The 27,838-nt window shown below is 44.5% G+C and overlaps 1 protein-coding gene and 1 pseudogene across 2 annotated transcripts; both read left to right on the top strand.

Moving 5' to 3' along the window:
- Nucleotides 1-3,588: 3,588 nt before the first annotated feature.
- Nucleotides 3,589-4,031, top strand: LOC149443075 (uncharacterized; the record flags this gene model as incomplete). Its single annotated transcript, XM_089655932.1, has 2 exons — nt 3,589-3,693; nt 3,774-4,031. Coding segments are annotated over 2 exons (363 nt in total), but the record flags the coding sequence as incomplete, so codon positions are not given.
- Nucleotides 3,998-12,695, top strand: LOC149443074 (uncharacterized; annotated as a pseudogene). Its single transcript, XR_016306704.1, has 2 exons — nt 3,998-4,284; nt 10,235-12,695. The product of XR_016306704.1 is annotated as an uncharacterized LOC149443074 (transcript).
- Nucleotides 12,696-27,838: the final 15,143 nt, after the last annotated feature.

Raw genomic sequence — 27,838 nt, 5'->3', positions numbered from 1 at the left:
ATAGAGACTTCCTGTCTGGGTAGAAGTGAGATCCCCACCTTGTGGAGCTCAGAGGAACTGCAGCCCCGAGAAGCGTCTGGTAGTGTGACCCCGGCCTTGTGCTGGGTGTGTATGGACTGTAGATCCTTATAGAGGGGTCACCTCCACTCCCACCAAGGGGGACAGAAATATATGACTGCTCGGGGGAGGGGTTTTGGCCCCTTTGATTTGCAGTAACATTGATTGCAGATTTAGTCCTGTAGAACATCTGGTATATGGATACAAAGCCCCCCAGCTGGGAGAAAAGGGTGGAAATGGCTGGTGACCCCCAGATTTGGGCAATGATGTCATCACTATAAATGGATAAAACCCGCGCTATGTGTAACAACTCCAAACCTACAAAAACCTTCTAGCGGACTGCTGCTGTAACAAAGGGAAGGATTCCCTGTCATCTAGAAGAGCATTATGTGTCACAGCGCTGTCCTATTGTGTGTGCACAGAAATCATCACAAATACACTACAAATATGTGGAGACATTCAGAGATAAAGAGCTCGGGGCTCCAAATCCTATTCTCTGCACATCCACTGCTTCCACTTTACACCCACTTCATTGGTCTTATGGGGTTTATCAATAAATGAAGGAAACTGAACCGTGTGCAAATCCATCCACAACATAAAGTGCTTTGTGCTCAAGATGCTGCTCCCTGCAGATCCACTGCTTCCACTTTACACCCACTTCATTCATCTCATCAGATTTGCTGCTATAGGAAATCATCTCAAATCCTGTGCAAATCCATGGAGACAGACAATATTGTGTGCTCAGTATAGTGTTCTTTGCAAGTCCACCGCTTCCACTTTGCATCTACTTCAATCACTCTCCACCCTTTACTCTGGGCTGGGGGGCTTTGTATCCATATACCAGATGTTCTACAGGACTAAATCTGCAATCAATGTTACTGCAAAATCAAAAAGGCCAAAACCCCTCCCCCGAGCAGTCATATATTTCTGTCCCCCTTGGTGGGAGTGGAGGTGACCCCTCTATAAGGATCTACAGTCCATACACACCCAGCACAAGGCCGGGGTCACACTACCAGACGCTTCTCAGGGCTGCAGTTCCTCTGAGCTCCACAAGGTGGGGATCTCACTTCTACCCAGACAGGAAGTCTCTATGGAAGACAGGAAGTGATGTCAGGTACAGACAGGAAGTGATGTCAGGTACAGACAGGACATTTTAGAGGAGAGGTAAATCAGGAGGAAGCGGAGAGTTGACATTCCTGGATCTGGCAGCAGAGGAGGTAATACGTAGATGAACCCCTTCAGGGGGAGGAGTTGATGATAATATATTTGCTCCCAAAGCTGGCCTACATGGTTCAGTTTTATCGTTCAGCCAGCGGGATGACCATAAAAACTGAAGTGATTCCCCCATCAACACATTGGAGGTGGAGGGGGAATCCTCCCCGCTGCACTCTTGTATTCTGATAATGGGGGGACTCCTCCGCTCTCAGAATACACGGATCAGCACTGAAGCTATTGGCTGCAGCCGCTGGGGGAGTGGCTTTTATCCGGCAGTGGCCACACATGGATTGAAATGTGAGCGATCCCTGCTGAACCAGCTGAATTTCCATGGATCTATGGTCACCTTCAGTGACTTCCTCCCCTCCCCCTCATCTCCTTCATGATGGAAGTCATGCTGAGATCATCTCCCATTGGCTGAGCAATATTCTCATTTGTCTCTCAGCTCCTTCTTGCTATTCCTCGTCCTGCCTGTTGTTTCCTTGGATTGATTTTCTGTGTAGTGACCCCGGCTTGGTCTCTTGGATGCGCTCGTCTGTTGCTTGCCCTGACCTTTCTCCTGATTCCTGGATCTCCTCCTCATCTGTCCTCCATATCCTCTTACACAGCTTTTCTCCACACCTGCAGTGACCCTGGGGGGAGAAAACATGGCACCAGCACGCCGCCAAATCCATCCCCACCATTAGGGGCTCTGGAGACAATTGTCTGCTATTTACACTCCGTTCCTCCGCACGTCACCTGATCACATGACAGCTTACTTCCACAGATTCCGGACAGATTTCTGGATGGTAAAGGTCAAAGGTCACTCTTCAGTTTAGGAGAGGTAGGACGCACCCAGGAACAAGGATTTGGATTGCATGGGAGCCTCATATAGAGGACCCCTCAAATCTCCCCATCCAAATGTCCCTCCATCCAGAGTCTATATGTCCTATGACATCACACTGACCTCACAGCTCCTCCTCCTAATGTCCCCATCATCCAGAGTCAGAGAATCCTATGACATCACAATGACCTCACAGCTCCTCCTCCCAATGTCCCTCCATCCAGAGTTAGAGAATCCTATGACATCACACTGACCTCACAGCTTCTCCTCCCAATGTCCCTCCATCCAGAGTCAGAGAATCCTATGACATCACACTGACCTCACAGCTCCTCCTCCCAATGTCCCTCCATCCAGAGTCAGAGAATCTTTTGACATCACAGCTCCTCCCCCAATGCCCTTTCATCCAGAGTCATAGAATCCTATGACATCACACTGACCTCACAGCTCCTCCCCCCAATGTCCCTCCATCCAGAGTCAGAGAATCCTATGACATCACATTGACCTCATAGCTCCTCCTCCCAATGTCCCTCCATCCAGAGTCAGAGAATCCTATGACATCACACTGACCTCACAGCTCTTCCTCCCAATGTCCCTCCATCCAGAGTCAGAGAATCCTATGACATCACACTGACCTCACAGCTCCTCCCCCCAATGTCCCTCCATCCAGAGTCAGAGAATCCTATGACATCACATTGACCTCACAGCTCCTCCTCCCAATGTCCCTCCATCCAGAGAATCCTATGACATCACACTGACCTCACAGCTCCTCCTCCCAATGTCCCTCCATCTGATTTTTTCTGATGCTCTTAGGATGTGGGGGCCCCTTGGTATCCTCACATGTAAAGTGGGACTGTTGGTCCTGCGTTGTATGTAATGACATCAGAATGCTGCAACAAGCCTATACCCTGCGTAGTGTGGGGGTCCTGTGGGGGGAAATTATACCTCAGCCTGAAGTGGGGCTTTAATAAAATGGAGACCTGAATGGAGAGGTGAGGAGGATTCTGGGAATATCATTTGATGTGACTATTTGTGTTCAGATGTAGAGTTTTCCTCCTGTGAAGTCTGGAGATCATATGACATCACATTGCCTCCACCTCCCTCCCTGATAGAAGAGAGAAAGAAGAAGAAGATTCTAGAAGTCACCAGAGAGATCACTGAGCTGCTGACAGGAGAGGTGAGCGGTGCCGGGAATTCTGGGACATTCTCCAGTAACAGACAAGGGATGTGTCTGGATGGTGACTGTATCATTGTGTGTGTCAGGTTCCTATAAGGTGTCAGGGTGTCACTGTCTATTTCTCCATGGAGGAGTGGGAGTATTTAGAAGGACACAAGGATCTCTACAAGGACGTCATGATGGACAATCAGCCGCCCCTCACATCACCGGGTAAGAGGAGACTTTATTGTAAAGGAGAGAGCAGTACGGAGGATCCACCTAGATCCCCCATCATCTGATAAACACATAGAAACAATGGATTCAGTCAGTGTGTGTGTTTCCTACAGATGGATCCAGTCATGGGAACCCACCAGAGAGATGTCCCCGTCCTCTGTATTCCCGGGATTCCACACAGGAAGGTCACACCATCCCTCACCATCATCAGGTAGATGAGGAACAATTATTGGTAGTTGTGATTTATACACAGCATGTTTGTTACAATGAATGTTTTATTATATCTTTCAGAGTGGAATCCTCGATGATTATATTATTGTTGTTAAAGAAGAGTATAAAGAGGAGGATGAGGAGTATGGAGTGATGGAGGAGTTTTCAGAAGGACACAAGGATCTGATGGAGCCACCTAATACCAGGAACCCACCAGAGAGATGTCCCCATCCTCTGTATTCCCGGGATTCCACACAGGAAGGTCACACCATCCCTCACTATTACAAGGTAGGTGGGATGGAGAATCTAGAACATGGACTTGTAAAGGTGATGTGTTGATATTTTCTGTGAATTAATATATTTTATAGATGATATGAACGTTTTAAGTGATGTCACAATATTAAAGCTTATATTTTACAGATGATATTTTCTCTCATTTCCTTGATTTAGAGTGAAGATCTGATAAATATAGAATTTGAGGTGAAAGCAGAAGAAGAAGAGGCGTATGTGAGGGATGATCAGCAGTCTATGGAGGAGGATGGAATAACGGGGACATTTATAGAGGAGGACACTCCTACAGAGATCAGCACAGGTGGGTCATGAACACTAAATCCATTCCTCCACCCATACTGCTCACTGATTGGTCCAGAGTAGGGCGGGGACTGGGTGATATCAGCCTGTAATCCCCTGGTCACTTTCCTGAGCTGTGTTCCCCGTCCTGTATTCCTGGATTTCTCTCGGATAATCTTCCTTCTCTGTGCTGCAGACACAATTTATGTATCTAGACTGGATTTATGGAGGTTCTGGGGTTCAGCTGGCAGCAAAATGTTGATGTTCACCATAGATGTTCCTAGACCTAGACACCTGGGTTATGAGTCTTGTATCTGCTTCCCCATTAGTGGGTCTAGCAAGTTTACTGAGAGAGCAATGTCCCAGGGTTCCTTGCTCTGTGGTCTGGTGGCTGTGCTGGGTGGAGGGATATGACTGTATAGTCTCAGACCCAAGTCAAGACCCCAGAGTTCAGTCTGACCCTTACACTGTATAATTTATATTGCACATTACATACTCCTGACCCCTGCACTATATACTGTACTACCCTAATATTTGTATCCTATATAAAAAGCTGTACAATACATTATTTTACACCCATTTCCTCCCAGCTGGACATTTTATATCGGATGATGTGATTGGAGCACAGATTTTACATGGTGATAATAATGTGATAACATCCTCCAACTTTGGACCCTTAAACAGAAAGTGATAATGAGGGAGGAGTCAATACCCCAATGATGGTGGTCTTCAGGATCAGTCCAGTCTTCATCTTGGTTGTTCTCCCCCCATCCTCACTCTCTGACCTCTGGTGGGGCTCAGCCCCGCTGTTCTTCATGACTAAATCATGGACTAAATAAGGAAGTGCAGTACTTCTTGTGTTGGGAAGATGGCGATGAGTGATAGAGGGGGTGGGGACCCTCGTCCTATAATCCCCTCATCACTGTCCCTCCTATAAAAGACAGTTCTGGTTGTTTCCTCACTCTCTGACCTCTGATGGGGCTCAAATAAATATACAGAAATCCCCCTGCGCTCCACAGAACCTAGTGAGTTAGCTGCTATCACCTAATTCTCTATACCGCAAGATATGTAAAACAAAAATAATATAAGTGGTGAAGCGCTCAACTTAAATAATCAAAAACTAGTGCATTATCCCCATATATAAATATCACATCCCTAGTGGTATAATGATACCCAAATGATAACTCTTAAGCTATGCAGATATACAAATAATAATAATATAAATAATAATGAATGAAAAACTAGTGCAATATCTTCATATATACATAATATATCCCTGGTGATATAGTGATAAACAACTAATATCTCTTAGACTGTGCAAAAGTGATACTAAAATACAATTAATAATACCAATTTACATGAAATATTAATTACAATAAATTAAATAGTGATGCCACACTGTGCAAAATTATAGAAAAGTGTTCAAATAATGTCACTCCATGCTACAATAGTGCTCTTCTTGAAAATCTTGACGTGACTCCCCTCAATAGCAGAAATGCCCCCACACCTTCCACATTCGACCCTTGCGGGTCACAGAGCTTTTTATATATATATCTCTGCCAGATATTAATCTCCTCCACTGCCTCCACCGACCTTGATCCTCCTCTAGGCAGTAAGTAACACTCCAATAACTCCCCTCATACAACGAATTCAAGCATCAGGGCAGGCCAGAGAGCTTCCTTCGTGTCCCAGGAGAGCTTGCTTGCACCTAGTCTGCTGCAGTCAATTAAAGCTGCCTGGACAAAGAGCCTCAGCTGCGCTCAGCATTGAGATGATTCATCCACTAAGATTAGCTCCTGTTTTTATTTTGTTTTTTTGCTTTTGTTTTTTAATTCGTTCTCCCCTTCCTCTTTTTTTTGTTATTTTATCATTTGGCCATTCTGGAAACAAAGGATAACCTCGTCTACTCCTTTCCAGGAAAGCATGGAGTGACATTATTTGAACACTTTTCTATAATTTTGCACAGTGTGGCATCACTATTTAATTTATTGTAATTAATATTTCATGTAAATTGGTATTATTAATTGTATTTTAGTATCACTTTTGCACAGTCTAAGAGATATTAGTTGTTTATCACTATATCACCAGGGATATATTATGTATATATGAAGATATTGCACTAGTTTTTCATTCATTATTATTTATATTATTATTATTTGTATATCTGCATAGCTTAAGAGTTATCATTTGGGTATCATTATACCACTAGGGATGTGATATTTATATATGGGGATAATGCACTAGTTTTTGATTATTTAAGTTGAGCGCTTCACCACTTATATTATTTCTGATGGGGCTCAGCCCCGCTGTTCTTTATGAGTAAATCATGGAGAAATAAGGAAGTGCAGTACTTCTTGTGTTGGGAAGATGGCGATGAGTGATAGAGGGGGTGGGGACCCTCGTCCTATAATCCCCTCATCACTGTCCCTCCTATAAAAAACAGTTCTGGTTGTTTCCTCACTCTCTGACTAAGGTCCATGAATAAAGAAATGACCTGGTAGGAGGTCAGGGGAGCCATTTCCTAGTTTTCTTGGCTGTGCCATGAGTCACTGCAATTTTATATTATTTTATTTATTTCAGGTACTTTATATAGCGCAATCAATTTACGCAGCGCTTTACATTCACATCAGTCCCTAACCCTCAAGGGGCGTACAATCTATGGTCCCTAACTTACATTCATACATACACATACTAAGGAACAATTTAGACAGGAGCCAATTAACCTACCAGCATGTCTTTGGAGTGTGGGAGGAAACCGGAGTACCCGGAGGAAACCCACGCAGGCACAGGGAGAACATGTAAACTCCAGGCAGGTGGTCCCGTGGTTGGGATTTGAACCGGCGACCATAGTACTGCCAGGCAGAAGTGCTAACCACTGAGCCACTGTGCTGCCCTAATTCTTATGCAGCACAACTCCCATAGACTTCAGTGTAAAGTCACCAGTACGTTGTATGTTTTTCTTAATTGCTGCACATTTTCTGCTACTTCTGAAGCATGATGTGTTTTGTTTTTTTTTAACCCTGACCTCTTCTCCCTGGTCATCCTTGTTTTATAAAAACTTTCTCCCTAGTATATCCCATTCTCACCTGAATGCAGCATAAACACATATTCCCACTTATTTTTGTGTGTGTTTTTCATGTGTAAACTGGGCTGTTCCTCCTTAGCAGAAAAGTCTAATAAATCCTCAGTCTCTGGAATTGCTGAAAATCCAGGGCACCGGCTTGCAGCACTTCGGTGGGCAACTCATAATCCATCCCATCCATGGGTGTTGGCCATACTGATGAGCTTTGTTGAGCAGTCTTTTATATGCTTGTTCCACCTCCCATTCCTGAAGGCCTAGAAACTCCATATCTTCCTGTGCCCAGCGCACTTCTGAGATGTTCAGCATCTGGTCCCTGTAATCCATGATTTCCTCCAAATGCTATTCCAGATCATTCCTGAAGTCAGGATCCTGTGACAGCCTCCAGTACAACAGCCTCAAGCCATCATAGCCAAAGCCTTCCATCAGGCTGTTGTCTTCTGTCCGAGGGCACCCCTGGGCTACATGCCAGCGGAAGGCTCTGAAGCTCTCAATCAGCAGCATTTCTGCTTGGACCAGCCTTCTTAACCCAACTGTCCACTCCTTGTGTGATGGTTCCCCCAATAACAGCATCCGCACTTCATACTGCGACCAGTACCTGTCCTGGATGGAGAGGAGACTTTCCTTGGCAGCGCTGCTCTCAGTCTAGCTCTTCCTTCCACAGCTGCCAGCGGACAGAGTCATCCCATCCCTGCAGGACCTGCACTGGCACTGGTCCTCTGTGCTGCATCTGCATCTCTTGCACCCTCCTTACGTATTCCTCTTCCATGGCGGCTGGTGTCCATACCTCTCCTCTTCTGCTAACCGGACCTCAGATCCCGGTGGTGGTTTGGAAGTCCCAGACTGCAGGAAACATCCCACTGCTTGTCACTAAATGTGACGGAATGCCTATCACCCCGAATAGGTGATTCCATCATAGAACCGCTTCCTCACCTCCAGGACACAGGCCCAAGGTATTGTAGCCGGGCATTGCACCCAAGACTAGACGAGACTAGCTTAGATGTCAAACAAGAACGACTTTACTGAACAGAAATACAGTTTTTATACACTCCAGAAATAGGGGCAGTCCCCACAAATAGTATCCATCAGGATAAACATCCCACACTGGTTAGATAACGAGGAGAAGCTGACATCGGTCTAATCCTATCACGTAGGCACCTCCAGAAGGACCTCCATCAGGATAAACATCCCACACTGGATAGATAATGAGGTGAAGCTGACATCGGTCTAATCCTATCATGTAGGCACCTCCAGAAGGACCTCCATCAGGATAAACATCCCACACTGGTTAGATAACGAGGTGAGGCTGACATCGGTCTAATCCTATCATGTAGGCACCTCCAGAAGGACCTCCATCAGGATAAACATCCCACGCTGGTTAGATAATGAGGTGAAGCTGACATCGGTCTAATCCTATCATGTAGGCACCTCTAGAAGGACCTCCATCAGGATAAACATCCCACACTGGTTAGATAACGAGGTGAAGCTGACATCGGTCTAATCCTATCATGTAGGCACCTCCAGAAGGACCTCCATCAGGATAAACATCCCACACTGGTTAGATAATGAGGTGAAGCTGACATCGGTCTAATCCTATCATGTAGGCACGTCCAGAAGGACCTCCATCAGGATAAACACCCCACGCTGGTTAGATAATGAGGTGAAGCTGACATCGGTCTAACCCTATCACGTAGGCACCTCCAGAAGGACCTCCATCAGGATAAACATCCCACACTGGTTAGATAACGAGGTGAGGCTGACATCGGTCTAATCCTATCATGTAGGCACCTCCAGAAGGACCTCCATCAGAATAAACATCCCACACTGGTTAGATAACCAGGTGAAGCTGACATCGGTCTTATCCTATCATGTAGGCACCTCCAGAAGGACCTCCATCAGGATAAACATCCCACACTGGTTAGATAACGAGGTGAAGCTGACATCGGTCTAATCCTTTCATGTAGGCACCTCCAGAAGGACCTCCATCAGGATAAACATCCCACACTGGTTAGATAACGAGGTGAAGCTGACATCGGTCTAATCCTTTCATGTAGGCACCTCCAGAAGGACCTCCATCAGGATAAACATCCCACACTGGTTAGATAACGAGGTGAAGCTGACATCGGTCTAATCCTATCATGTAGGCACCTCCAGAAGGACCTCCATCAGGATAAACACCCCACACTGGTTAGATAACGAGGTGAAGCTGACATCGGTCTAATCCTATCATGTAGGCACCTCCAGAAGGACTTCCCAACAGACAAACAATAGGTGACTCCATTAAAAAAGCACACCTAGGAGGCACACAATGGGAGAAAGACACATCACACCTTAATAAACAGATTCCAGCAAGAGTCATCAGCATCAGGTTGTTTTACGGATTATATCAACATCTTAGAGTCTCTGAGTCTAGGAAGGAGGGGGATTGAAAACAGTCAATTCTAGTTTGGGGACAGGGACCCCAAATCTGTATCTTGGTCCTCCAGTTCTCAGAGTCTGTGTGTTTTGGGGAGATATGGACTTGAGTCCCAAGTAAGCTACTCCAAAGGTCCCCCCAGGCACACACCAAAGAATAAAGCCCCCTCAGACACCAGGGCCATGGTCAGTAGGCAAGAGGCTAGCCTGCAGTCCCCTCCAAAAGCCCATGTCCCGGTTGGGTCTGTCACAGTGGGAACTTACATTTCAGCTATGCTCAGGTGTGAATGGAATGTGTTTGGGACTTTATAATCCCTTCGATGTTTGCTTTGAAGTAGCATCATGTTTCTGGAAAGTCGTGTACAAAGTCATGATGGAAGTCACCCATCTAGACCAAGCTGTCTGATGTGGGCGGAGTCCTGGTTTGGGGAAACCAATCAGCTTCTGTCTAGTAATCCTCTTTGTCTTTGTATTTTAGTCCATGGTCGGAAGATGAGGAAAACCTCCGAGGATTGTCTCACTTTGTCTCCAGAATGGAAAGTAGAAGATGAGGACATCATACAGTATATTCTAGGAGAAAACCCGGCTCCCTCCAATGTCCATCCGGCCCCACCCAGTGTAGATGGACCATCGGATTCCTCGTATCCTGAGGAACCTCAGACTGTGCGGGACCGGGCCGGCCTTCCAACAGGAAAGAGCTTCTCCTGTACTGAGTGTGGGAATGGTTTCCGTTCTAAACATGGTCTTAATGTCCATATAAGATCTCACACAGGTGAGAAGCCGTATTCCTGTCCTGAGTGCGGGAAATGTTTTTTAAGGAAGTCCCAACTTTACAGACATCAGAGGTTTCACACAGGTGAGAAGCCACATTCCTGTTCTGAGTGCGGGAAATGTTTTGTACTAAAATCAGATCTTGTCACCCATCAAAGGCGTCACATGGGGGAAAAACCGCACTCCTGTCCTGAGTGTGGGAAATGTTTTTTAAGGAAGTTCCAACTTTACAGACATCAGAGGTTTCACAAGGGGGAGAAGCCGTATTCCTGTTCTGTGTGCGGGAAATGTTTTGTAGTAAAATCAGATCTTGTCACACATGAAAGGATTCACAAGGGAGAAAAACCATACTCCTGTCCTGAGTGTGGGAAATGTTTTTCAGACAAGTCCTTTTATCACAAACATCAGAGATCTCACACAGGAGAAAAGCCGTATTCCTGTCCTGAGTGTGGGAAATGTTTTTCATGGAAGTCCAGTCTGAACAGACATCAGAGATATCACACGGGGGAGCAGCCGTATTCCTGTCCTAAGTGCGAGAAATGTTTTTTAGACACTTCAGATTTTTACATACATAAGCGATCTCACAAAGGGGAGAAGCCACTTTCCTGTTCTGAGTGTGGGAAATGTTTTTCATTTAAGTCCCATCTTGACACACATCAGAGATCTCACTCGGGAGAGAAGCCGTATTCCTGTCCTGAGTGTGGGAAATGTTTTGCAGACAAGTCCAATCTTTACAGACATCAGAGGTCTCACACGGGAAAAGCCATATTCCTGTCCTGAGTGTGGGAAAAGTTTTTTACAGAAGTCTGATCTTTACAAACATCGGAAATTGCACACAGGAGAGAAACCGTATTCCTGTCCTGAGTGCGGGAAATGTTTTTCACAGAAGTCCTATCTTTCTGGACATCAGAGATCTCACACGGGGAAGAAGCCGCGTTCCGGACATGAGTGAGGGAAATGTTCCTCACTGAAGTCCTGTCTTCCTGTACATCAGGGGTCCCACACAACCCTGGAGGTGTATTAGTGCCTTGAGTGCGGGAAATGTCTTCTAGATGAATGTTGCTGGACATCCCAGCTCTCATGTGGGGAAGAAGCACACCCTGATATACACCTCAGATATACTCCATGGCTGATCTTCATCATGGAGGAAACAGTCCATAAGGAGATCAGAGGTCCCCAAAGACATGGATGAAGTGTGGGACCGGGTCGGCCATTGATAGCAGGAGAAGAATAAAAATGGAGTCCTGACCTGTCATTGGCTGAGTATATTTTGTGGTGGAAGATTTTGCAGTCTAATTTTAAAAAATATTTAATTGAACAGATGTGACCGGCATTCGCCCAGCTGTGATGAATATTGGATGTATTTTATCTTGTAGATTGTAAGCTCTGAGGATCAGGGCCCTCCTATCCCTCTTGTATTGATCTGTATTGTTGCTGTATTGTCTCCTGTTATATTGTACAGCGCTGAGCACACTGTTGGCGCCCTAAATCCTCTATAATAATAATAATTTCATACACTGATTTATTCCATCTAGTTGCCATAATGCAGTATTTTATTTTTACTCTTGAGTTCATTTCAGGAAAAATCCCCCATTTTGGTCACTAGATGGAGCTGATGATCATAAGAAATCACTGTGTTAAAGTATGGCCAGAATTTTTCATGGCGGATGAATGATCATCACGTTTGTCCAAGAAATTTTCTTTAGGTAGTTAGTCTCTTTCTTCAGGCACGGTCTCATACTAATCCCTGAGATCATACTCCTGCAGGTATGAGTACATCAGACATAGAAGGACAAAAGTCCAATAAACCAACAATATTCAACCAGTCATTGATTTAATATGGAAAATACCACATTTGGCCTTTAGATGGCGCTACGTTTTTTAGCAATACTCTCTATCTAGTGGCACATGTGGTATTTTCCATTTTAAATCAATGGACATCATTCGACCAGCAAATCTCCTAATAACATCCATCATTCCCCCAGTCACACAGAAGGAATGGACACGCACTCTTGCTGGATAAATTGTTATGACATCTTTTATGAATGGACCCCTAAATGTAAGGAGATTCTTTTTATTTTTTTTATTGCATTTTACAAAATGTAATTGTCCATCAAACTTGGAAAAAAAGAACATGAAGGAAAAATAAAAGTAATTAAAAAAATAAACTCCTCCATTGTGTTGATGATCGATGACCAGCAGGGTGATGAAGAGAAGACTCCGGCCTGCAATGTGCACTCATCTTACTTGGACAGCAGACATATTATAGTAATGTACAACCAAGACAGCCAACAAAGTGCTGAACGTAACAACAACATCTGTATATTCAACCGAGATATAAAGGAAGAGGTGACAAAAGGAGGTTCAGATCCATTCACACCACAAACCAATGCACTCACCAGTCATTCCAAGGGAGATCAGGTGACCTGATGATGATGATGATTTCCTGTGTCCTCTGGAATGCCCGCTCTGTCTGTAATGATCTCACCTCTGTCCATGACCTTTTTATCACAAACTCCTTTAACTTGCTTGCAGTTACAGAAACCTGACTTCATGAATCTGACTCTCCCTCTCCTGCTGCCCTCTCCCATGGTGGTGTCCTCTTAACTCACTCTCCCAGGTCTAGTGGATGGAAAGGAGGTGGAGTTGGAATCCTCCTATCACCTCAAAGCACTTTTCAGGTCCTCCATTCACCTCCCTCTCTGTCCCTCTCCTCATTTGAAGTTCACTGTATTTGTCAGTTCTCTCCAGTTTCTTTAAGAATTTCTGTGATCTATCGTCCTCCTGGACCGATATCCAGCTTCCTTGATGACTTCCCTGCCAGGCTGCCTTACTTTCTCTCTTCTGAAATTCCCACTATCATTCTTGGTGACATCAACATCCCTGTTAATCGTAACACTCCTGCTACCTCTAAACTTCTGAGCATAACCACTTCTTTTGACCTAAAACAATGGACGCATGCTTCTACTCACTCCAATGGTAACTGCCTCCACCTTGTATTCTCCTACCTATGAACTCCTTGCAACCTCACCAACTTCCCTCTTCCTCTCTCTGATCCCGTATTAGCTTCACTCTCTCCTTGGCTTCCTCCTCCTTGTCTTCTAACTACCAGTTACCTGTAGAAACCTTCGTTATCTTAACCCTTCTCTTCTTTTTTGGCAACAGATTGTCTCTATGACAAAATCTCAGTCATGTCCTTCCCCAACCTGGCCACTTCTGTATACAATAGTTCACTCTCATCCACCGTGGACACATTGGCCCCCCTCACTACACACAGAATTAGGCCCCGACTGCTACAGCTCAGGCAAACAGACAATATCTGATGCCTCAAAAAAAATGGCCGTGCTCTTGAGCTTTTATGACGTAAGACTAGGACCCAGCAAGACTTCGACCAATATAAATCTGCCCTTCAAAAATACAATTCTTGTCTCTACTCTACCAAACAGACCTAGTTTATCACTCTCATTAACACCCTCTCATGCAATCCCATCAACTCTTTTCTACCTTTAACTCTCTACTTCATCCTTCTCTACCTCCACCCACTAACTCACTCACTGCCCAGGAGATCGCTAATCACTTCAAAAATAAGATTGATACAATTCACTACGAGATCTCCACTGTACAGATATCTTCCCTACACTCCTTGTCCACCAGACATCTCCCTCACCCTACACTCCTTGTCCACCAGACATCTTCCTCACCCTACACTCCTTGTCCACCAGACATCTCCCTCACCCTACACTCCTTGTCCATCAGACATCTTCCTCACCCTACACTCCTTGTCCACCTGCACAATCTATACTTCCCTTGTGTAACCCAGCTACTATAGAGGAGGTTGGTAAACTGTTTTCTAAAGCCCACCTAACCACCTGCCCCCCGGACCCTGTTCCCTCGTGAATACTAAAGTCACCCTCTGGCTTTATTCTTTAACTCATATCTTCAATCTCTCCCTTTCTACTGGCATCTTCCCAAACTCTCTAAAACATGCGCTAGTCACCCCCATACTTAAAAAAGCCTCACTGGACCTCACCAATCTTGGCAACCTAAGACCCATCTCCTTACTCCCTTTTGGCTCCAAACTCCTTGAACGTCTAGTCTACAACCGGCTGAGCTGCCACCTTATTGAAAATAACCTTCTCGATCCCCTTCAGTCTGGATTTTGCCCACAACACACCACAGAAACTGCTCTCCTAAAACTCACAAACAACTTACTAACCACTAAAACCAATGGTCACTATTCCATACTCGTACTCTTGGACCTCTCCACTGCCTTTAACACAGTTGACCACCCCCTCTTCCTCAAAAAACTCTATTTACTTGGTCTCTGTGACTATACTCTCCATTGGTTTGAATCTTACCGCACCTGCGATGTCACAACTCTACTTCCTCTCCTACTCCTCTTATTGTCAGGGCCCCCCAAGGTTCTGTCCTTAGACCTCTCCTACTCTCAATCTACACTTCTTCCTTGGGTCAGCTGATAGCTTTCCATGGTTTCCAATACCATTTCTATGCTGATGACACACAAATCTATCTCTCTACTCCTCAGCTCACCCCATCAGTTTCCACACGTATCATCAATTTACTAACAGACATATCAGACTGGATGTCACTCCACTTCCTAAAACTCAATCTATCCAAAACTGAGCTCATACTATTTCCTCCCCCATGTGCCTCTTCCCCTGATTTCTCAGTCAGGATCAATAGCACCACTATCAACCCATCCTTGCATGCCAAGGTGCAAGGGTAACCCTGGATTTTGAACTATCCTTTCAGGCTGTCAGGAATGGACTCAGAACTGGTGGTGGGACTCACCTGCCGTGTGGGCTGCAGTACCAGGGCTGACCAGCGGGTGCTCTCAGCAGCCAGAAGCTCACTTCTGCAGTCAGCCAACACCTGGGGCTGATTGCAGGAGGTGTATTTAAGGAATGACCAGGCCTGTGATCTGGGCCTTGGTATTGTTTCCCATGAGCCCCTGTACCTGCATCCTGTGTTCCTGTTCAGCTACTATCCGATTTGTTGCCGACCCTGCCTGATCCTGACCTCTGCTGACTTCTCCTGCTTGATCCCTGGCTTGCCTGACCATTCCTCCTCTCCAGCCTGACTACGCCTGTGTTCTTGAAGCCTGCTACTTCCCTGTGTCAGTCCACACATTTCTGGTCATACCCGGATCCCTAACACAGGCCCACATTTAATCCCTGTCCAAATCATGCCACCTCAACCTCCGCAACATCTCCAGAATATGCCCTTTCTTAACTAATTATACAACAAAGCTCCTTATTCACTCCCTGGTAATCTCTCGACTCGATTACTGCAACTCCCTCCTCATTGGCTTACCTTTACATAGGCCATCCCCCCTCCAGTCCATCATGAATGCTGCTGCCAGGCTCATCCACCTTACCAACTGTTCAGAGTCTGCCACCCCTCTCTGCCAATCCCTCCACTGGGCTCCATTCAGTGTCTTCCACCCCTCTCTGCCAATTCCTCCAGTGGCCTCCACTCAGCATCCTCCACCCCTCTCTGCCAATCCCTTCAGTGGCCTCCACTCAGTGTCCTCCACCCCTCTCTGCCAATCCCTCCACTGGCCTCCATTCAGTGTCCTCCACCCCTCTCTGCCAATCCCTCCAGTGGCCTTTACTCAGTGTTCTCCACCCCTCTCTGCCAATCCCTCCAGTGGCCCCCACTAAGTGTCCTCCACCCCTCTCTGCCAATCCCTCCACTGGCCTCTACTCAGTGTCCTCCACCCCTCTCTGCCAATCCCTCCACTGGCTTCCCATTGCCCAACGGATAAAATTAAAAACATTAACAATAGCATATAAAGCCATTTATAACTGCCCCAAATTACATCATCGATCTTGTCTCCAAATATCACCCAAACCGTCCTCTCCGCTCCTCGAATGACCTGCTCTCTAGCTCCCTTGTCTCCTCCCATGCTCATCTCCAGGACTTCTCCATCCCCCACAGTTACTACCTTTTGTACCACTAGCCCCTCCCTCCTAGATTGTAAGCTCCCAGGATAAGGGCCCTCCAATCCCTCTTGTATTGAACTGTATTGTTGCTGTATTGTCTCCCATTATATTGTAAAGCGCTGTTGGCTCTATATAAATCCTGTATAATAATAATAAAATAATAATAATAATAATATTCTGTTTGTAACATTATAAAGTATCAGTTTGAGTTCATTGTATGACAACGTTGTTATGTTACAGAAGACGTGAGATAAGAAGTCTCAGTATAATGACCTCATCTTTTGTAGGATGTATAGGTAGATTTTCCTTCTCCAGAATCACTTAATACATTATTTGCAGTGACTTTGGTAAAAGTTTCTCTGAAACCAACCCGTCAGAAAAGCCGTTATCTGGTAATGTAGTGATGTCCTTACCAGCCGAGGTTACAGGTCAACCCTTGTCATGTTCCAGAAGACCCAAATCCTTCCCAATCCTATACTGCCCCCTTCAGGTCATTGAAATCTTTATATAGAGAAATGACACCTAGTCTGAGGTCACTTTTAGGTGAAGATAAGCTTTGCCCGCCTAGGTTTATGTGGAGGGATAAAAGTAAGAGACGGACAGAGAGGAGACCACATCACCAAAGAGACCTCACAAGACAGGAGACAAGGGACAACAGACGGACACAGACACCCCCTGAAGTGAGCGCACTGAAAGCTGACATCACTGACACCATACAGTCCATATTGGGAACTAGAACTTTCATTTTCCTCAGATAACTTGTACTCCCCTTATATCTCCAGATACATTGTTTAGTCCGATAACGGTTCTGGTGAGCACAGGAGGGGATGTGACGTCATTTTACCTGCAGTATAAATTATTATCATTTCCCTCCTCTGGGGAAGATTGATTTTACATATCCCTGAAGCTGATTCTGGCTTCTAGTCAATGGTTTATCCGGATGTATACAGTATATATATGACAAGGTAGACTACTTCATGTAACATTACATCTTCATCTCAGATTGTAAGCGGATTGGATTGGCCTGTGTATGGGATTCCAGATCAAGTCATGGCAAGGTACACGTTGAGCGTTGAATATCTGGCTGTAGAGAGATCACGGGGGGATTTGTATATCTGTTGTCACATGTTGCTGAGTTACTGATTTCTTACACGACATTTCCAGACAGTTGGATGTAATTCATTAATATTTGGCAGTAATTGCTGGCTTGTATTTCTCCCCATTATTGTGGATTAGATCATTGTACTGTTATCTTGTATTGTTTATTATTTATCATCACCTATTATATTTCATCCCCATTTTGTACTGATTTATATTATTTATAAATATATATTTTTGTACATTATTGCGTTTTATTTCGTCTTCCAATTATCACAAATACAGAACTGGGATGTCGGTTACTTTGTGAGAATTAGTAGGGAATCTCCTTCATTCCAGATCCCGCCTGTTTCCATGAATTGTATACGGATTATTTCCTCACAGATAAAGTTCTGTCATATTTCAGAGATCCCGCTGAGATTTGCCTACATTTGAAACAGATAGAAAAATATAATGGTGCAAGTATAGATATTTTATTGTCATTTTCTTGGTTCTGAAAGCGCTGTTGTCAGTTACAGATACAGAAAATGTGTGATGTGAGAAGTGTTCCTAGTAGATGGAGCCATTCTGGTGCCGAATCTGAAGCTATTCTGAGTCAGAGAGATGTCAGAGAATTGGTGACATTTCAGGGGATGTCTTTTGTGAAAGATAAGTTGGACATTAAGCAGGATATGAATGATTGGGTAACTGAAATGTGGAGTAGGATTCCAGGGTATACAAATGATATCTGCTCTGAGGATTCACGTGTTGCTGGCTATCTGTATATAATAGCTGAGGTAAAACAAAGAAAGAAAAAGAAACACGGCTGCATAAATCTCGGCCAGAATTTCTTGATGTCATTTTTGAATTGGCAGAACAATTAAATAAAGTAAAATTGGATATCAGGCCAGAGGCTGAGAATGTTAAACACTTACAGAGAAAACTCCATGAGATAGAAACTCAATCTACAAACATTTCTGCTGAGATGGAACAATTGTCAGATAAAATGTTCAATTTTAAGAAAAATTATTTGCAAAATAAAGAATTGATCGCTTCTTTAACCACTTCCAGTCCGGACACTTTCACCCCCTTCCTGTCCAGGCCAGTTTTCAGCTTTCAGCACTGTTACACTTTGAATGACAATTGCGCGGTCATGCAACACTGTACCCATATGAATTTTTTACCATTTTTTGAGACAGATAAAGCTTTATTTTGGTGGTATTTATTCACTGCTGGGATTTTTATTTTTTATTTGCTGTATAAATTAAAAAGTCCAAAAATTTTGAAAAAAGATTTATTCTTATAAAATTTTGCAAATAAATATTTCATCATAAATCTTGGCCAAAATTTATTCAGTTATCTTTTTAGTAAAAAAAAATAACCCAAATTAGTGAATAACCAAAAATTATAATTTTTTTAAAAATGTTTTTTACATTATTATTTATGTTTTTTTATCATACTGTCACCCTAGCAGTACAGTGTCACCATGGTGACACTGTACTACTTGTGGGGGATGATGAAGATTGTTTTTTACACTGATTATGTTACACCCATAAAGGCTGTAAAAGCAATAATTTCTCCTCTCTGGCTGCATTCTTGCTGCCATTGATAAATACTGTGTAAGCGGTGATTGGTCACAGCTTGTCACATGGTACAAGGCTGTTGTGAATAGCCCTGTACCATGTGACCTCTGTGATCATTCACAGATTGCACACATAGTAAGCAATGATGTCAGAAGTGACATCTTGCTTACTACTCTGCATGTGATCACTGATTGGCCAATCAGTGATCACATGATTGGGACCTCACAAAGGGGTCCCGTACAACGATCGGTGTTCCACTGTGTCTGGAGGACACAATGGGCACCGGATCGCGTTGCTCCCAGGGAGCGTGCACAAGCAGGGGGCGGGGAGTCTGTTTATAAACGGCCACCCGCCCCTGCACTGCCTGTTCTGTCTCTCCAATCTAAGCATTGATAGTGTGATCTCTGTAACTTACAGTTGTGATGAGATAGCTATAACTTCAACCTCAGTTGGATACCACAGTCATTGACTCAATCGATAAGACATCTTGTAGATCTTGTGAAGTTTATTCCATAAACTGAGAGAATCTTACAACAATGAACATTCGATAGGTCAAAAGATCATAATGTTTCCTGCTTCATGCCATGAGGCTAGAGCTGCAATGCAATCCTGGGAAAGGGGGAGGGCTATCTATACAACATTAACTAAACCAAAGGAAAGGAAGGAGCAGAGACAAAATATAGAAAACACTTAAAGGCATATGACAGTCATGTGAAACATGACACTGCCACCATCTGGCTGTTTATATACAACGGCTGGATGGGAGGTGGTTAAGAATCTAGATCAGATCTCTCAGGATTTGTCTGATTGTAAAGGGATAAAATGAACTTTAGAAATGAGAATGTGAAAAGCTGAGCATTGCGAATACCCATCTCCAGCATGAGGTAGATGTCCAAAACCGCGCAAATCAGCAATTGGTACCGGAGACACAGGAGCTAAAAGCCAGCAGTACAAGGGTTAAACCTTCTACTTGGCAGACTACAAATGTCATTGAACCCTTTAGCAGCTCACACCCAGACGATTCTATGAGGCCTAAAATTGTAATCCCATTAAAATCAGAGGATTCAGAATCTGAGAGTAACTACAGTGACCCCCCAGATGAGGATGAAATGCCTTCCAGTAGGGAACATTATCTTCCTAAATTAAGACCCATCTCACTTAATAAACACCCCAAAAGTGAGAGAAATCCCAGAGGCCTGTGTATGATACCACCAAAGTGATACCATTCCTAACAGAAACTGTGGGTCTCTTTACTAAGAAAGGATCCCTTCTATAATTGATCACACAGAAACTTACGAGGAGGTGATGATGACCCGAAGTTTGAATTCTGACAAACAGAAAACTGAATTTGTCCCATGGGTGTCTCAGCCAAAGCTCAGGAATTTCTTGACTTGCCTCAGAGACACGGCTGTAATAAGATGGTCTGAAGTGGTATCAAAAATAAAAGCAGAATTTGGTCCCTACCGCTCAGCTACTGCTGATAAAAGAGACATTTTGACTTTAAAATGTCGGCCAAATCAAAGTCCCCGAGAGTTCTTGTCCGTTCTCAAGAATGCCTACAGCCTGGCTGGAAAAGATCCTGATTATGACAGCCCTGAATGTGTCCAATTGTTTTATGATGCTTTCCCAAATAAAAAAGAAATGATTTTGGCCCGAGATTACAATCCCAGAAAAACTCTGGATTGGCTACTGACAGAGAGGACCGCCCTCTACGCTGGATTACAGCATGGGGAAGAGTCTCAGGGCAGGAGATTTACAAAGCCCACAGAAAACATAGCTGAGACTCAGATTAAAAAGGATCCCAGAAAGTTTGAATCCCCAAAAAGGAGTTCTGCTGAAGTTGTTGAAGCTCCAGACCTCTCAGTCAGAAGAAGTCTAAACCCAATCTGGATTTCAAGAAGGTCCCCGTCATTGACAACTCAGACAAAAAGCAGCAATTTACTAAGCGACAGGAGAAATCAGGGAGGTTATTACCGGAATTACAGGTCCAACCAGAAAAAGGTCCAATCTGGTTCTGAAACAGAACGTTCTGTCAGATCCCAGACATCCAATTCCAAAACTCCAAACCCAAAAGTCCATTGGAAAAGTAGAAGTAATCTATATGAAGCCTGGAGCAGATGCAGGTCAGTTCAGTGTATTAGCAGAACAAATGGGGAAATAACCAATTTCTTCACTGCTAACACTAAGAATCCTTTTTTCAGGAATCCCAATCCTGCAGAAAATCGTCCTCAGTAGGAAGCAGGAATGAACAGGTTAAAGCATCGAACAATGATAATGCCTGTAATGTCCCGATAAACAAGAGAGCACAAATGAAGCCAAGTGTCTGTATGTCTGAGAAGGATTGAACCTGTCCTATGCCAAAAGGTAAGGGGGGGCAGAATGTTTGTGTTTCTGTATTACAGCCCACAGAATCCTCCACAATGAAAACGTGACAAGCCGTCCAAGGAGCTTCCATGTGAAGAAGAAGGGGGGGTCAGCGGATGAGACAAAGCATAAAGACACCTTCACTTCTCCCCCAAGGTACCTCTGCCCATTACAGGACATTGACAAAAGGTATTCCATTGAAGTGGAATGACATCATCATTTACCAAAGATCATGGCTTTATTAGACACGGGGAGCCAAGCAACTATTAGAACTCAGAAAGATTTCCAACAAATCCAAGACTTCTCTTCAGGGAAATATAAAGGTGAAAAGTTTCCCAGCAAAACCTGTGAGTGTATCCGGTACAGCCATGAAGGTATCAGGTACGGCTTGGCTACATTTCATAGTGGGAAATAAAAGAATCTGCCATCCCACACTGCTAGTTGGTTTGCCCTATGACCCCTAATTATTGCTATAGATCTCCTTCAGAGATGAAACCCTGTCATTGATTTTATCAGTGAGGTTATATGGTCACAGGTCAATGTGCCAATTAATTATGAGCACTCCCAATCCTATCACAATCCGTGTCACTGCCACGTGATGGAGGAAAGACCGGACTCTATTGAGGTCCATTTCAGGAACAGCCAAATTCCAGATGTTTCCTTCTTACAGGCAACACCTACCTCCACCTTATGTGGACAGGAGGAGAACACCAGATGTGTGTCCCCTGAAAGAGTCAGAGATGTCTGCCTGGAAGGGGACGTTCTATTCACCTCCATAGAGAAGATACTGACTCTACTGGGTTCAGTAATCATACACAATTCCTAGCAAGGATTGGAAAGGTGAATGAGGATGTGTTCTTTCCCTTCAAAGTCAATGACCTGGGAAGAACTAAAAAGGCTAAACTGGCTTTACGCCGGGAAATAGTTACATTAGTAGAGATCTACTAAAACAAATGTCTAATCCTAAAGTAGTCAGGTATCCCAACTCTCAGGATAACTGGATCCATGATCTGGATAATGACTCCAAAAGTCATAATATTATTGCCAAATGCATGTTATCCATTTCAGTTGGGGGTGAAACGGCCAATCATTTATTCCTGGTAATCAATGAGCCCCGGTATCAGATTTACATTGGCAACGATCTAGTGCATCGCTTTGCCATACATTCGGATCTGGTGAATTCCACATTGTGGACCAGATTAAAGGGGATCTATGTAAATTTATAGATGAACATGAAGCCCTTAAATCATCCCAGATAGTGCCATATGCAAGAAACATATTAGTACCACATGATGTACCTATACAGGTACAAAAAGGACAAAAAGAATCCTGATGCATTTATATGTCTCTCAAATAAGATGCAACAATCGGGAATTTTGGTAAATCCTACACCAATGGTGAATATCCAGCCATTGAAAACCCAAATAATTATTAATTATGGAGCCCCAAATGAAATCTCTTTGCCCCAAAACACTATAATTGGTTTGGCTTTAGATTCCTATTCTTGCACCTTTGGAGTTCATAATACAAGTATTGGCCTTATTCCTGAACAATACCTTACCGAGGAACAGATAGTTGAGCAAACATTTCATTCTTCTCCTGAAGGATTGTTCACCATTCGCTCAATGTCTGCTTTCCATGCTGAGATAGGTACTTGTAAGGTGGAGGAATCCTCTTTTATATTTAATCCTCCTCTTAATGAACAAAGGAATATCATGACCTCACTGACAGGCTTGAGGAAGACGATGAAAATGTAAATATCCTCCACTGATGGATGATCTAATGACCCAGAGCGCCAACGGCTAAATGAAGTCCTTATGGGATTCCAGGATACGTTTGTAAAGATTCTTATGACTGGAGTTACAGACATTCACATAGCCGGGATCCAGACTGATCCTGATGCACCTCTCGTCTATATCAAGCAATATGGACTTCCTCTAGCGTGTTACGATTCGTTGTCAGAAATCATAAGGAACCTTACAGAGAGGTATGATAAGACCGGTGCACAGTTCTTATAATAATCCTGTCTTAGGGATCCTTAAACCAAATGGTCAATGGTGTCTGTGTGCCGACTTCACACAGCTCAACAAATGTGTATATATGTCCGGCTGACCCGTCCCATATATTGACCAATGCTTGGTACAGATGCAGGGAGCCAAGATCTTTACTGCGCTGGATTGTGCCCAAGGTTATTGGACAGTCAGGATAAGTCCTGGAGACCAATGCAGACTGGCCTTCACCTTGGATAAAGAACAATATACCTGGACCCGTATGCCTTTAGGTTACATAAACTCAGGCCATGAATTTGCTGGTTCTTACATAAGGCCATGCCTGATGCTGCACAGAGAGGAAATGTAACATATGTGGATGATATTTTACTGAAAAGTACTTCTGTTGAAACGCATATCCAAAACATGAGACGGGCTAAATCAGCTGAGAGAGGCAGGTGTTACGATCTCATTACAGAAAGTCCAATGGTGCCGTACCAAAGTCACCTTCCTTGGACATGAAGTGACCTCTGAAGGCCTAAATCCACAAAAGAAGAAAGTGGAGGCCGTGATGAAGTGTAAAACACCTCCCAACATCAGTGACGTGAGATCATTTGTGGGTGTGATGAATTACTCACGTACGTTTATTGATGACTAGGCAGAAATCAGGAAACCTTTATTGACATTACTAAAGAAGAATATACCATGGACATGGGGGGGGCTCAGGAGCGAGCCATGAATGAGCTGACAAGGAAACTCACCCAAGCCCCGTGCCTGGCTTATCCAGAAGGAGGCAAACCCTCCTATCTGGAAACTGGATTCACAAACCTCAGTATCAATGCTGTACTGGATCAAATACAAGACAATCTGAACAAATCATTGCCTATGCCAGTAATTCCCTGTCACCTGTACAAATCACATCCAATGACTGTGAGAAAGCATTACTAGCCACAGTCTGGGCCCTTCAAAACTTGACTCATACACTTTACCAACCAATCAGCGACTGCTGCCCCTCTCTGCCAATCCCTTCACTGACTTCCACTAACCCAACATATAAGATTCTAAATACTAACCACAACTTACAAAGCCATCCACAACACTGCCCCTAGCTACATCACCAACCTCATCTGCAGATATCGTCCATATCCTCCCAAGATATCTTCCTCTATAGCTCCCTCATCATCTCCTCCCATGCTTGCCACCAGGACTTCTCCAGAGCATCTCCCATCCTCTGGAACTCTCTATCACAGCATATCTGGTCAGCCCCCTGCCCTGTCTGCCTTTAGGCGATCTTTGAAAACTCACTTATTCAGGGAAACCTAGCCCACCTCCACCTAAGAACTGTACTTGAATCACCTCCACCAGATCATCCCCCGCAGCCATCACCTTTTGTATCCCCTCCCCCTTCCTTCAGATTGTAAGCTCCAGGGGCCAGGCCCTCCTATTCCTTCTGTACTGAAATGTATTGTAATTGTACCACCCCCCTTATATTGTACAGCACTGCACAAACTGTTGGCGCCATAAATCCTGTATAATAATAATAAACACACAGAAGACCCTGTAACACCCTATATTGGAGGAAGACTACGCCCAAAAAGAAGACCACCAATTATTAGTGACATCCAAATCTCAATTCAATATTAGAGATGGATTACTGATAAGAACATCCAAAAATGGTGTCCAACAATGGGGAGTCCCCACTATATGTAGAGGACTCAGGTTACAACATCTCATTACACAGAGCATTGAGGTCGGCTTGTAAGTTGGAGACATCCTGTAAGGACGTTATTCCCCGGCACAGCTTGGTGTCATCTGCAAAGACTGGAATGGGGTTTATAATCTCACACCCCATATTGTTTATATATATATTAATAAGTAAGGGTCCCAACACTGAGCCTTGGGGTACACCACTAATAACACTGAACCTTGGGGTACACCACTAATAACACTGAACCTTGGGGTACCCCACTAATAACACTGAACCTTGGGGTACCCCACTAATAACACTGAACCCTGGGGTACACCACTAACAACACTGAACCTTGGGGTACCCCACTAATAACACTGAACCCTGGGGTACTCCACTAATAACACTGAACCTAGGGGTACCCCACTAATAACACTGAACCCTGGGGTACCCCACTAATAACACTGAACCCTGGGGTTCACCACTAATAACACTGAACCTTGGGGTACCCCACTAATAACACTGAACCTTGGGGTACTCCACTAATAACAGTAAACCTTGGGGTACCCCACTAAAAACACTGAACCTTGGGGTACCCCACTAATAACACTGAACCTTGGGGTGCATCCACAGCCACCCCTCTGTCCAAGTATACCACCGCCACCCCTCCTTCCAAGGTTTTGCTCACCTCCTCATAAAAAGAAATCAGATTTGTTTGACAACTTCTGTCTTTCATGAATCCATGCTGTCGGTTACAATATTTGTTTCCAGCAAGAACTCCTCTCTGTGGTCTTTTATTAAACTCTCCAGTATCTTCCCAACTATAGAAGTTACACTAACAGGTCTATAATTACTTGGGAAAAATTTTGACCCCTTTATAAATATTGGCCCCACATTGGCCTTACACCAATCCAGTGGTACTATGCCAGTCATTAAAAAATGAGAAACAATGGCTGTGAGATGACAGAACTGAATTCTTTAAGGCCCCGTGGGTGTATGCCATCCGGTCCAGGGGCTTTATTCAGTCTAAATATTTCTGGATCATATCAATTGTGAGCCAATGTGGATCATCTGGGGGGTGTCAGTACCACGCCCATTATGGACAAGAGCCCCCCCCCATGCTCCTTTGTATACACAGAGCTGAAGAAGGGATTTTATACATTGTCCTTCTCTTTGTCCCCCCCCCTCTAGATGGTTCTGTAAAGGGCCTACATGCTGGGACCGGACCTTTCTACTATTCATAGATTGGAGGAATGTTTTGGGGTCGTCCTGATATCTTTCTGTCGTTTGTTTTCAGTTTTTGTGCCTTTATTTCCTTTTTGCATCTTCTGTTCTATTCTTTGTAATGTGTAAACGATGATCGCGTTCCTTCATTGTTATATTTAATAAAAGCTCTTTTCTTATTATCTGTAGCTGTTAGGGATCCGGGTATGACCAGAAATGTGTGGACTGACACAGGGAAGTAGCAGGCTTCAGGAACACAGGCGTAGTCAGGGCTGGAGAGGTGGAATGATCAGGCAGGCCGTTAGGTACTGTCAGGCACCGCCCGGCGGGATCTCTAGTACCCACAGAATGGGATTCCCCAGGGCGCGGAGTCTAAGCCCCAGTCTGCCTTTTCACCAGAGCCCCTGATGGTGGGGATGGACTTGGCGCAGGACTGAGACCAAGTCGCGGCCCCTTAGTGCACCCAACTGTGGTAGAGGGGTCCGCCGAGGGTATGTACCGGGGGAAAGCCTGACGTGAAGAGGCTGGCAGACCTGGTAACAGGGACAGATCCATGCGGGATGGATGGATGGTTCGTCTGGGTAGCATCAGGCGTAGTCAAGAAGGCCAGGTCAGCAACGTGCGGGCAGCGAGGTACCGGAGGATCAGGCAGAAGGATGGTCAGGCAAGCCAGGGATCAAGCAGGAGAAGTCAGCAGAGATCAGGATCAGGCAGGGTCGGCAACAAATCAGATAGTCAGCAGAACAGGAACACAGGATATCAGATACAGGGACTCATGGGAAACAATACACCAAGGCCCTGATCACAGGCCTGGTCATTCCTTAAATACACCTCCTGCAATCAGCCCCAGGTGTTGGCTGACTGCAGGAGTGAGCTTCTGGCTGTTGAGAGCACCTGCTGGTCAGCCCTGGTACTGCAGCACACACGGCAGGTGAGTCCCACCATCAGTGCTGAGTCCATTCCTGACAGTAGCTTTTGTAACTTTGGCCGTAAGCCACATAGGTTTGATTTTTAGCCTTTTATTCTTGTTGCCCATGGGAATATATTTTGCAGTGTGGTCACATACAGTCTTTTTAAAGAACTCCCATATCTGTGTTGTGTTCATCGATGCCAATATTCCCTCCCAGTCGAAGTCTTGGAGAGCAGATCTCAGCCTTGGAAAATTAGCTCTCTTAAAATTGAGCATTTTTATTTTTCCCAAATGTGCTTGCTGTTTACAGCTAACAATAAATGAAATCATGTTATGGTCACTGCTACCCAGATGTTCTTTTATATGGACATTCGTAAGAAGCTCTGCATGGTTGGAGATGACCAGGTCCAGCAGAGCACCATTCCTAGTTGGGGCCTCTATGAATTGCACAGTACAATTGTCTTGTATTAGTTTTAAAAATGCTTGCCCTTTAACTGTTCCTGCAGTACCAT

This window comes from Staurois parvus, unplaced genomic scaffold (genome assembly GCF_062004578.1).
Source record: "Staurois parvus isolate SC_StPar_1 unplaced genomic scaffold, SC_StPar_1.0 ptg000877l, whole genome shotgun sequence".
Lineage (NCBI taxonomy): Eukaryota > Metazoa > Chordata > Amphibia > Anura > Ranidae > Staurois > Staurois parvus.
The sequence above is the reverse complement of the archived record's forward strand: the minus strand, read 5'-3'. Positions and strand labels throughout refer to the sequence as shown.